Consider the following 12,651-nt stretch of genomic DNA (forward strand, 5'->3'; position numbering starts at 1 on the left):
GTTGGTCCCACACATGCTAGCGTTTCAGGCCTAAGACCAAACAAACATGACAGAATGTGGTGCGAAGAAGCCACTGCAGGTATGTTCAGAAAGTAGTATCTTGATACATATAAAAAATTTATGCAAGTTGGATAGTATCACACATAATTAGAATTCTACTTATTAAAACAGGCTTCTTCTCTCTTCTTACAATCTGGGAGTTCAATAAAAAAAGAAACTAAGCCTTACCCATCATCAGTAGTGATTGAAGCCTGTCCATGAGAGCCACAGTCACTGCTGGGACCTGACACGCGGGCCCATGCCACATACCACCAGCCAGCTTGTAAAAGGACGGGCTCATCAAACATCATTGCATATTTCTCTCTAGGATTGAAAACAAAATGAAGTGTGAAATAGTATGATTTGTTAATTAGTTTAGACATGATTTCTTAACTAGATGTTTATTATGAGCTAATAAAAAATAAGCTATTGGTCACAGAAGAGAAGTAATTGCATGCAGTGGCATCACAAAGGTGGTGCACGCCGCATCTGGGTGTCACCAAAATGACAGCTCCTCTGCAGTGACAGGATCCAGGTGCTGCAGTGTGACATTATACTGCAGCGCCTGGCTCCTGTTACTGAGAAGCCGGTACTGCTTTAAGAGTCTCCGGGGGCAGCATGCTGGACACGCCCCGACAGCAATGTAGAAAGGGGGTTCCTGTGAGACCACACCCCTTTCTGTCAGGCCATGCCTCTTTTCAGACACGCACAGGGTACTATTTGCCGCACTGGGTGTAGCTGACCCAGGTGCCGCCACTGATTGCATGTAATCTATGAAACTGCTGGTTAATGGTCCTTCCAGCAATCCTAGTGAGAGTCTTCATCAGAACTACAATAGTAAAAAGATGATGTACAGTAAATACCTATGGATTTTTTTCATTCACATGGTAAACCATGGTCTGAAGCAAACATTTATAATGATCATTAGCTCTAAGAATCATGACACTAAAAACCATGCCATTTGAGCATTTAAACTATGATGTTGAAAAGGGCCCTAACTTAAGAGCAAGCCTTGGGAACAGCCACATGGATGGGTCCCTCTGCCATTCTTGTGTACTATATTCTTCTTAAATAGCCTGATGTTACTAGAAGGCCAATCTTTTATATAAGCATTACTACCAGGGACCAGGGAGACCAAAAGGAATTCAAAGACATCTACCAAAAATTGCCTGTGGATCGATCACCCTGGAAATCCTTGTGGTTCAATCAAGGTGCAAACATGTTGACATATGGTTGCCACCACCCTTCCACAAGCTGTTGAGGACCTCTGGAAGATGGGACAACTCCCCAGAATGAAGGGTTTGTCTACTGAGAAAGTCTGGTTCTTAGTTTCCCACCTTGAGAAAGAAAAACAAGGCAATGGCTGGAACATCTTGCTATGCCCAACACATGATCTAGCAAATCTCTCTCACAGCAAGGGCACTCTCAGTGCCTCCTTAGAAATCTCTGTAAGCCACAACATTTATATACTAGATTGTGATTGCTCTTCCTCACAAGGACTGGTATCCACTGATCAAAGCCACTCAGAACTCCAGCACATTTATTAGGAGCTTTAACTCATCTAGAGTCCGAAGATGATGTAAATGGGACTGGAGAGTGACATCTGCCTATTAACGAACATATTGCAGGGAAAGAATTCTTTCCTCCGTCAAGAACACCCTCTGTTGACGGACGGGGACCATAAGTCCCAGGAAGATAATCTGCTGGGAAATGATCGGGTTTGGTTTCTTGAAATGAGAATTCAATCAGATTCCATGGATTTCATTTTGATCAGAAGATCGTCCAGGTACAGAAGATCGTCCAAAGGATGATCAGCCCCCAATTGGATTTGATGCCACGCATCCCAGGGTATGTAAGGGTTAATGGGCACAACAGCAAATTGCCTGAACAACATTGCTCTACCTGCCACGTCTATAGGCTCCTGATCCCTGGAGGTCAGTCTTCAGTTTCCTTGACCCAGCATCATCCTGTTTTGCGCTACTGGTTCCAAAGAGCCTCTAGTTGTTTCCTGCGTGCCCAGCTTCCAGCTCTCAGTACCAACAGAACTACTGTTCCCAACCAACTTATCCTCTTTACATAGTGTTTCCCAGCATCACAATTCTCTGAAGTACTCTACATTCAAGTCAGACTGACAACCACCAGAGGGGTTCAGACAACTATACCTATCTACCATTAACCGGTCATAGCACGGTTCCTGTACCATTAGTCACGTGAGTATTACTGGTCCTGTTTCTGTACTATTAGCCGGTGCCAGCTCGGTCCTGTACCATTAGTCACTCCAGTTGGCACGTGAGTATTACTGGTCCCATCCCGGCTCCTGTACCATTAGCCGCCTAGCCTGCACGTGAGCATTACCAATCCCAGCCTGGTTCCTGTACTATTAGTCGGTCACAGCCCGGTTCCTGTACTATCAGTCGGTCAAAGCCCAGCACGTGAGCATTACTGGCCCTAATCCAGTACCTGCACCTGCAGACCCAGCCCGGCGTGACGCTGTGCCGGACCCAGCCCGGCGTGACGCTGTGCCGGACCCAGCCAGTTTCAATAATAGCTATACCGGTCACAGCCTGGTTCCGTATCAGCAATACAGGTACAGCCCAGTCTGGTCCTTTCAATATTGGCTCCAGCCTAGTTCAAATATTAGCTGTACTAGTTTCAGTCCAGTTTTAGTACCAGATCATGTTCTACTGCTGACCCTACTTTAGTGCATAACTAATCAAGAAGAGCTATATCTGGCCAACTCTCTTCAACCTTTGAAGCGTCTGATAAGCAGGCATCCAACACTCCCCCCGGTATTCCCAAAGCAAGAATCGTGACACTGTCTAGGCCGAAGGACAGTGTCTGAAGCGGAAAATTACTGGACAGCAAATAGAAGGGGGGCCTGCGACCACCCAGATTGTAATATGCAAGTAAGTATCCCAGAGACACTTAGAACTTGTACTGTTACATTGCTGTTAACGAATGACCTCAAGGACTACATATTGATCCTATACAGAACATTAGGTATTTCAGGATCACAATAGGTTAAAAACAACAGCCTGATTCCTGGACCAGAAAGGGAAGTTTTATGTAAAACCCAATCTCTTCTTTTATTCAGGGACTGGAGTGACTACTACTGAAAGAAGGGAATGCTTGCTTCCCTTAAGCTTAGGGCATAATGTATTGTCCTACCCAAATAAAAACAGGAGACACACACCGTGACAAGTACAACTTTATTACACACTGCCGACACACACATACTTACCTATGTTGACACGAAGCAGTCGGTCCTCTTCTCCAAGTAGAATCCACGGGTACCTGAAAATAAAAGATAATTATACTCACCTGATCCAGGGTCCAGAGATAAATCCACGTACTTGTCAAAACAACAAAACGAACACCCGACCACCGGACTGAAAGGGGTCCCATGTTGACACATGAGACCCCTTTCCACGAATGCAGACACCCCCGTGACAGCTGTCACAGAAGTGTCTCTTCAGCCAATCAGCGAGTGCAACGTCCTTGCACTCTGCTGAATGGCTCTGTGCGCGAAAGAGCTGTCAGACAGCGCATCGCAAAGCCTCTCCATTATATTCAATGGTGGGAACTTTGCGGTTAGTGGTGGGGTCACCCGCGGTCAGCGGCTGACCGCGGGTAACCCCGCCGCTGACGGCAAAGTTCCCACCATTGAAAGTAATGGAGGGAGCTGTGCGATGCGCTGTCTGAGCTAAGACGCGCACAGCCAATCAGCTGAGCGCTACGACGTGGCACTTCCTGATTGGCTGAAGTGACCTCAGTGACAGCAGTCACGTGGGGTCCCGGCATTCGGGGAAAGGGGTCTCATGTGTCAACATGGGACCCCTTTCAGTCCGGTGGTCGGGTATTCGTGTTTTTTTTTTTGCCAAGTACGTGGATTATCTCTGGACGTGGATTATCTCTGGACACTGGATCAGGCGAGTGTTTTTTTTTTTACACAGGTACCCCGGATCGTCGGAGTCGAGACGTGGCAGTCGGCGTGTCAACATAGGTAAGTGTGTGTGTGTCGGCAGTGTGTAATAAAGTTGTACTTATCACGGTGTGTGTCTCCTGTTTTTATTTGGGTATTTTTTTCTCAGTAGTACTACAGGTACCAGCGGGCCCGTTTTTCTCCCGCATGCTGGTACTTGTGGTTCTCCAAGTACCAGCTTGCGGGGGAGGCTTGCTGGGACTTGTAGTACTACTGGAAAAAACAATATTCTTTACATTTTCTCAAGGCTATCAGCCTCCCATCCGCAGCCCTTGGATGAGGGAGACAGCGTTGGGCTTCACCCCTGGCCCTTGGGTGGCTGGGGGGGGGGGGGGGGGGGGGGGGACAGACACCTTGATTGAAGGGGTCCCCACTCCCCCAGGGTACCCTGGCCAGGGGTGACTAGTTGGATATTTAATGCCACGGCCGCAGGGCACTGTATAAAAGTGACCCCCGGCTGTGGCATTATCTGTCCAGCTAGTGGAGCCCGATGCTGGTGTATAAAATACGGGGGACCCCTACTCTTTTTGTCCCCCGTATTTTTTGCACCAGCACCAGGCGCAGAGCCCGGTGCTGGTTTTAAAAATACGGGGGATCCCCTGTCCAATTTTTCCCCGGATTTTTAGAACCAGGACCAGCTCGAAGAGCCCGAGGCTGGTTATGCTTTGGAGTGGGGACCCCACGCCATTTTTTTTCGTGTTTTTCCCCGTTTTTTAAAATCGCGGCAAAATCCGGCAAATCTGCCGTTTTTCGCCCTCGGGACTGTCGAATCCGTTTTCCATTGAATATGGTGAATTTCGGCAACCACTTGCCGAAATTGGACGGTCGGATTGTGTCGAATTAAAAAACGGCGATAATTTGCCGCTAATTGCATATACCCCATAGTGTGTACCCAGTTTTAAACATTACAAATACATTTGCAATTGATCTTTTTTATTACATGTTTTGTCTGTTTGTCAAAAGAAACCGTCCAATTCGGAGATGACAGGGAAAACACATTAGCAGTGCATGCACAGTATAGAGTTTGTAGAAATTTTAATCGCACCGCTACAAGAGACTCACAAAAACTCAATCTGATCAGTCTGAACATTTTACACTGCAGACTGGACTATTGATCAGATATAATTTACTGTTACCTTTACATGTGATAATAGTTTTACATTTCAATAAAAATTGATTGTCTAAATGATCAGAATATAACAAGCATGGCTAGCCTTTGGCAAAGTGTGATGTATTAAGTATAGACCTCCATAAATAACTCACCTGGCTGCACAGTCGTATGCAAGAACATCAGTCTCTGCCAGTAAGTCCCCATCTGTTTCATGGTCACCTCCATCTGACCCCAGTTCAAATAACTGTAGGAATGAATACAAGAATATGATTATGTCAACGTGTTTCCAAACCACATTGTATGAGATCAATTCATATTGCACATAATAAAAAAGTAACCTTTATTTTTGCTGTGTATTCCCCTCTACCGCCAAAAAGGCCCAGTCCTCCAAGTAGGATGTCTGTATCTGCACAGAAACGTATCGCTTCCACCGAATGTGCAGAATACCCCCAGCCTCCACCATGACCTTAACAAATGACAAGTAGTATATTTATTTAGAGTAACTGGACACTTGGTATGTTTATCTTTCTGAAAGTACAAACCAAGCTAGACTCATACTTTCAAATCTATTAACAACACTGTAATCTTCCTTGGAATAAACTTTCAACACTGATTGAGTTTCCTCTTCAGTACTCGAGACGCCCATCTTCAAGTCTTGCATTGCAGCCAGTGTGTCGAGACAACCTGAAATTAAGAATATCGTAAGCACACATAAAATACTGCCAAGTCCAAGTAATAACTTATGCCCTAAACACGCTTACCACACAATGAACAATTCTTTTTGCTTTTAACAAATATACTGTACAATATTGCTTCATAACAATAGCATTACTCAGATCAGAGTCTAGCAGGAGTTATTTACGTCCAACACAAACCAACCTAGTATATGCAAAGCTGCATGTGATCGAGTGGTTACAGCTTTTTGTCCTGTAGGCAGTGCCAGCTCTGGGCTAAGAATGCTACATCTTAGCTGCATGTCAGGGGCGGATGGTAGCCTGGAGTCTGCTATGACAGCATTGTAACACCAAAACTCTCTTGTGCTGGCCTGAAATCTAGAACAAAACATATCACTGAGTAAAGCTTTATAATTGTATTAGAATGAATTTGTATATTTTATAACAAAGCCAAACTAGCATTTAAATCTTTTATAATAGTTACAAAGCATTTTCCTTAAGTCTTACATGGCGTCAAAGCAACCAATCAGATTCCAGGTATTATCTTCTAGAAGGTGCTATATAAATGAGTAGTAGAATCTGATTAGTTGCTATGCGCAAAAACCCATCTTAAACAGAACTCCCATATTAGTAAATTTACCCCTAACTGTATACAGAAAGTAGTATGCAATAGACAAAATTAGAACACACAGGTCTCTTTCCAGAGCTAAGATACATATTTGTGTCAAGTGTAGAAAAAGCTTACAAACAGAATTGCAATAAATAAATTGTAAGCTCTTCTGTAAGATTTATATATAGATTTCATTTGCCTTTGATTTATAAGTGACTTGCTTTCAGTCCTGTTAAAAAAGTTCAATGTTCATTCCAGAGAATGCCGAGGAATTTTCAGGTGACACTTTACTATGTACAATGTGAAAAGAAAACCGCTGTTTGAAAATGTGCTCAAAAATAAACCTTTAGTTTTTCGCCTGTTTTCTTTAGACAGGTGAAAAGTGGTCACTGATACATGCCTCAGCTGGTGGTCTGGATTGTAAGGAATTGTGTTCTTACAGGTCATCACCAATCAATCACATCTTCTTTCAACAAAATGGAACACACTAAGGGGTGTTTTCAATACCTGTTGGGTCCTTTCCGAGGGAAAGGACCCGACAGGTTAGTATCCAATGAGCGGCCAAATCCAGCTGTCGGATTTGCCCGTTCCCGACAACTGTCACGGCCGCTCACTCGTGCTGTCCCGTAAGTGCTGCTGCTGTTCTATAGCCGCCTTCACCCATCTCATCTCTCCGGTTCCGACAATGTCAATACGACTTTAAAAAAGTTGGATTGACATTGTCGGAACTGGGGGCCAAAACACGTGGATCCGCAGCTAATCCGACAATCCACGTGTTTTCCGACAAGTCGGGAATTCCTGACTTGTCGGAAAAAAACCATTCAGCATTGAATAGGTCGGAACTCCTTCCGACCTAAACCTGTCGGAAGCTGCCGTCTTTCCGACAATACACCCCTAAGGGGGGAAATAAATAAGTCACAGTAAATTTTTCCACAAAAAAAAAAAAAAAAAACAGGCTTTTTCGCAGGTTTTTTTTTGCCTAATGTTTTTTGGGGCAATTCAATTAATTTCCGCTTTTTATTGTGGAAAAAACATATAAGTTTAATGCAAAAACAAACAAAATCCGGGATAAGTTCCCAGAGCCAAGTGTTTTTGCGATCGTGGCCGTGAATAAAAAGTCACTTACTGGGGATTTGTTTCTCCTGCCTACGGGTCTCCAATAAAACCGGCTATCGGCATCAATTGAATTCCCCCAGACGGATCAATTGACTGCTGTAATTTACCACGCCCATTAGACTTTCCCTTGAATGTATATGTCAGAAGTAAACAGAAACATACCTCCAAATAACATCATGGACTGGGTCCAAGCAAACCCCAAAACCTTGCAGATCCTCTTGTTCGGAGTCATTAAAAGTAGCACAGCTTCCATCAACTTTATTGATAAGAAGGCATTTAAATGGTGGGGGCTCAGTCATAGAAGCTGGTACTAGACCTGCATAATTAGAAAACATTATCATTGTCTGCACAGTTACTAGATACTCTGTCCAGTTATAATTTAGTATGTGTCTCTCACAATTACTAAGAGTGTCGTGGGATAGCTGCATCGGGTGTGGTATGGAAAGTAGCGACCTAGAGACCGGATCTCAGCTGCAGCATAGTTGTCAGTCAATAGAGGACATAGCTAATTACTTATTTTTGTATTTTATTTTTTTAAAGGTAGCTAGTCAAGAAGCAAAAAAAAAAAAAAATTACTCACCGGTAATTCTATTTCTCATAGTCCGTAGTGGATGCTGGGACTCCGTAAGGACCATGGGGATTAGCGGCTCCGCAGGAGACTGGGCACAACTATAAAGAAAGATTTTAGACTACTGGTGTGCACTGGCTCCTCCCACTAAGACCCTCCTCCAGACCTCAGTTAGGATACTGTGCCCGGAAGAGTTGACACAAGTAGGAAGGATTTTGAATCCCGGGTAAGACTCATACCAGCCACACCAATCACACCGTATAACTCGTGATCCAATACCCAGTTAACAGCATGATAACAACTGAGCCTCTCAACAGATAGCTCAACAATAACCCTTTAGTTAAGCAATAACTATATACAAGTATTGAAGACAATCCGCACTTGGGATGGGCGCCCAGCATCCACTACGGACTATGAGAAATAGAATTACCGGTGAGTAAATTCTTATTTTCTCTAACGTCCTAAGTGGATGCTGGGGACTCCGTAAGGACCATGGGGATTATACCAAAGCTCCCAAACGGGCGGGAGAGTGCGGATGACTCTGCAGCACCGAATGAGAGAACTCAAGGTCCTCCTCAGCCAGGGTATCAAATTTGTAGAATTTAGCAAACGTGTTTGCCCCTGACCAAGTAGCAGCTCTGCAAAGTTGAAGAGCCGAGACCCCTCGGGCAGCCGCCCAAGAAGAGCCCACTTTCCTCGTGGAATGGGCTTTTACTGATTTAGGATGCGGCAGTCCAGCCACAGAATGTGCAAGCTGAATCGTACTAAAGATCCAGCGAGCAATAGTCTGCTTAGAAGCAGGTGCACCCAACTTGTTGGGCGCATACAGGATAAAAAGCGAGTCAGTCTTCCTGACGCCAGCTGTCCTGGAAACCTACATTTTTAGGGCCCTGACTACATCCAACAACTTGGAAGCCTCCAAGTCATTCGTAGCCGCAGGCACCACGATAGGTTGGTTCAGATGAAAAGCTGATACCACTTTGGGGAGAAACTGGGGACGAGTCCTCAATTCTGCCCTATCCATATGGAAAATCAGATAAGGGCTTTTACATGACAAAGCCGCCAATTCTGAAACACGCCTGGCCGAAGCCAAGGCCAACAACATGACCACTTTCCACGTGAGATATTTTAAATCCACGGTTTTCAGTGGCTCAAACCAATGTGACTTTAGGAAATCCAACACCACGTTGAGATCCCAAGGTGCCACTGGAGGCACAAAAGGGGGCTGAATATGCAGCACTCCCTTAACAAAAGTCTGAACTTCAGGTAGTGAAGCCAATACTCTGGAAGAAAATCGATAGAGCCGAAATCTGGACCTTAATGGAACCCATTTAAGGCCCATAGTCACCCCTGACTGTAGGAAGTGCAGGAACCGGCCCAGCTGAAATTCTTCCGTTGGGGCCTTCCTGGCCTCACACCACGCAACATATTTTCGCCATATGCGGTGATAATGGTTCACGGTTACTTCTTTCCTAGCTTTTATCAGCGTAGGAATGACTTCCTCCGGAATGCCCTTTTCCTTCAGGATCCGGTGTTCAACCGCCATGCCGTCAAACGCAGCCGCGGTAAGTCTTGGAACAGACAGGGCCCCTGCTGCAGCAGGTCCTGTCTGAGCGGTAGAGGCCATGGGTCCTCTGACATCATTTCTTGAAGTTCCGGATACCACGCTCTTCTTGGCCAATCCGGAACAATGAGTATAGTTCTTACTCCTCTTCTCCTTATTATCCTCAGTACCTTTGGTATGAGAGGAAGAGGAGGGAACACATAAACCGATCGGTACACCCACGGTGTTACCAGAGCGTCCACAGCTATCGCCTGCGGGTCTCTTGACCTGGCGCAATATTTTTCTAGTTTTTTGTTTAGGCGGGACGCCATCATGTCCACCTGTGGTTTTTCCCACTGGTTTACAATCATTTGAAAGACTTCTGGATGAAGTCCCCACTTTCCCAGGTGGAGGTCGTGCCTGCTGAGGAAGTCTGCTTCCCAGTTGTCCACTCCCGGAATGAACACTGCTGACAGTGCTAACACGTGATTTTCCGCCCATCGGAGAATCCTTGTGGCTTCTGCCATTGCCGTCCTGCTTCTTGTGCCGCCCTGTCGATTTACATGGGCGACTGCCGTGATGTTGTCTGACTGGATCAGTACCGGCTGGTTTTGAAGCAGGGGTTTTGCCTGACTTAGGGCATTGTAAATGGCCCTTAGTTCCAGAATATTTATGTGCAGGGAAGTCTCCTGACTTGACCATAGTCCTTGGAAGTTTCTTCCCTGTGTGACTGCTCCCCAGCCTCGAAGGCTGGCATCCGTGGTCACCAGGACCCAGTCCTGTATGCCGAATCTGCGGCCCTCTTGAAGATGAGCACTCTGCAGCCACCACAGCAGAGACACCCTTGTCCTTGGAGACAGGGTTATCAGACGATGCATCTGAAGATGCGATCCGGACCACTTGTCCAACAGGTCCCACTGAAAGGTTCTTGCATGAAACCTGCCGAATGGAATCGCTTCGTAGAAAGCTACCATTTTTTCCAGGATCCGCGTGCAGTGATGCACCGACACCTGTTTTGGTTTTAGGAGGCCTCTGACTAGAGATGACAGCTCCCTGGCCTTCTCCTCAGGGAGAAACACTTTTCTCTGTTCTGTGTCCAGAACCATCCCTAGGAACAGCAGGCGTGTCGTAGGGACCAGCTGTGACTTTGGAATGTTTAGAATCCAGCCGTGCTGTTGTAGCACTTCCCGAGATAGTGCTACCCCTTGCTCTCTGGACCTCGCCTTTATCAGGAGATCGTCCAAGTACGGGATAATTAAAACTCCCTTCCTTCGAAGGAGTATCATCATTTCCGCCATTACCTTGGTAAAGACCCTCGGAGCCGTGGAGAGACCGAACGGCAACGTCTGGAATTGGTAATGACAATCTTGTACCACAAACCTGATGTACTCCTGGTGAGGATGGTAAATGGGGACATGTAGGTAAGCATCCTTGATGTCCAGCGATAACATGTAATCTCCCTCGTCCATGCTTGCAATAACCGCCCTGAGCGATTCCATCTTGAACTTGAATTTTTTGATATATGTGTTCAAGGATTTCAAATTTAAAATGGGTCTCACCGAACCGTCCGGTTTCGGTACCACAAACATTGTGGAATAGTAACCCCTTCCTTGTTGAAGTAGGGGCACCTTTACTATCACTTGTTGTGAATACAGCTTTTGAATTGCCTGTAACACTGCCTCCCTGCCTGAGGGAGTGGTTGGCAAGGCAGATTTGAGGAAACGGCGGGGGGGGGAGACGTATCGAATTCCAGTTTGTACCCCTGAGATACTATTTGAAGGATCCAGGGATCCACCCGTGAGCGAGCCCACTGATTGCTGAAATGCTTGAGACGGGCCCCCACCGTACCTGGCTCTGCCTGTGGAGCCCCAGCGTCATGCTGTGGACTTAGAGGAAGCGGGGGAGGACTTTTGCTCCTGGGAACTGGCTGTATGCTACAGCTTTTTCCCTCTACCTCTGGGCAGAAAGGACGCGCCTTTAACCCGCTTGCCCCTATTGGGCCGAAAGGACTGTACCTGATAATACGGTGCTTTCTTTGGTTGTGAGGGAACATGGGGCAAAAATGTAGACTTCCCAGCTGTTGCTGTGGAAACGAGGTCCGAGAGACCATCCCCGAACAATTCCTCACCCTTATAAGGCAGAACTTCCATGTGTCGTTTGGAATCTGCATCACCTGTCCACTGCCGAGTCCATAACCCTCTCCTGGCAGAAATGGACATTGCACTAATTTTGGATGCCAGCCGGCAAATATCCCTCTGTGCATCCCTCATGTATAAAAGTGTGTCTTTTATATGCTCTACGTTCAGCAAAATAGTGTCCCTGTCTAGGGTATCTATATTTTCTGACAGGGAATCTGACCACGCAGCAGCAGCGCTGCACATCAGGCTGAAGCTATAGCCGGTCTCAGTATCACACCTGTGTGTGTATATATAGATTTCAGGATAGCCTCCTGCTTTCTATCAGCAGATTCCTTCAGGGCGGCCGTATCCGGAGACGGTAGTGCCACCTTCTTTGACAAGCGTGTGAGCGCTTTATCCACCCTAGGGGATGTTTCCCAGCGTGACCTATCCTCTGGCGGGAAAGGGTACGCCATTAGTAACCTCTCAGAAATTACCATCTTTTTATCAGGGGAAGCCCACGCTTCTTCACACACTTCATTTAACTCTTCAGATGGAGGAAAAGCTACTGGTAGTTTTTTCTCTCCAAACATTATACCCTTTTTTGTGGTACCGGGGGTAACATCAGAAATGTGCAACACATTTTTCATTGCCTCAATCATGTAACGTGTGGCCCTACAGGAAGTTACATTAGTCTCTTCGTCGTCGACACTGGAGTCAGTATCCGTGTCGACATCTGTGTCAACCATCTGAGGTAGCGGGCGTTTTAGAGCCCCTGATGGTTTTTGAGACGCCTGGGCAGGCACAGGCTGAGAAGCCGGCTGTCCCACATTAGGTATGTCGTCAAACCTTTTATGTAAGGAGTCGACACTATCACGTAATTCCTTCCAC

At 46.1% G+C, this 12,651-nt stretch overlaps 1 protein-coding gene across 16 annotated transcripts in view; it reads right to left on the reverse strand.

Moving 5' to 3' along the window:
- The window catches only part of MYCBP2 (MYC binding protein 2), a 705,517-nt gene that overhangs the window by 394,957 nt on the left and 297,909 nt on the right, over positions 1 to 12,651 (reverse strand). For all 16 annotated transcript variants that reach the window (XM_063952980.1, XM_063952968.1, XM_063952974.1 and 13 more), the window contains 6 exons: positions 7,695 to 7,848; positions 6,012 to 6,184; positions 5,691 to 5,816; positions 5,471 to 5,598; positions 5,285 to 5,376; positions 229 to 363 (listed from right to left, as the gene is read on the reverse strand). In XM_063952980.1, the coding sequence (XP_063809050.1) occupies positions 229 to 363; positions 5,285 to 5,376; positions 5,471 to 5,598; positions 5,691 to 5,816; positions 6,012 to 6,184; positions 7,695 to 7,848 (808 nt within the window). The remainder of the gene's footprint in view (positions 1 to 228; positions 364 to 5,284; positions 5,377 to 5,470; positions 5,599 to 5,690; positions 5,817 to 6,011; positions 6,185 to 7,694; positions 7,849 to 12,651) is intronic.

The sequence above is a fragment of the Pseudophryne corroboree genome, chromosome 2 (genome assembly GCF_028390025.1).
Source record: "Pseudophryne corroboree isolate aPseCor3 chromosome 2, aPseCor3.hap2, whole genome shotgun sequence".
Lineage (NCBI taxonomy): Eukaryota > Metazoa > Chordata > Amphibia > Anura > Myobatrachidae > Pseudophryne > Pseudophryne corroboree.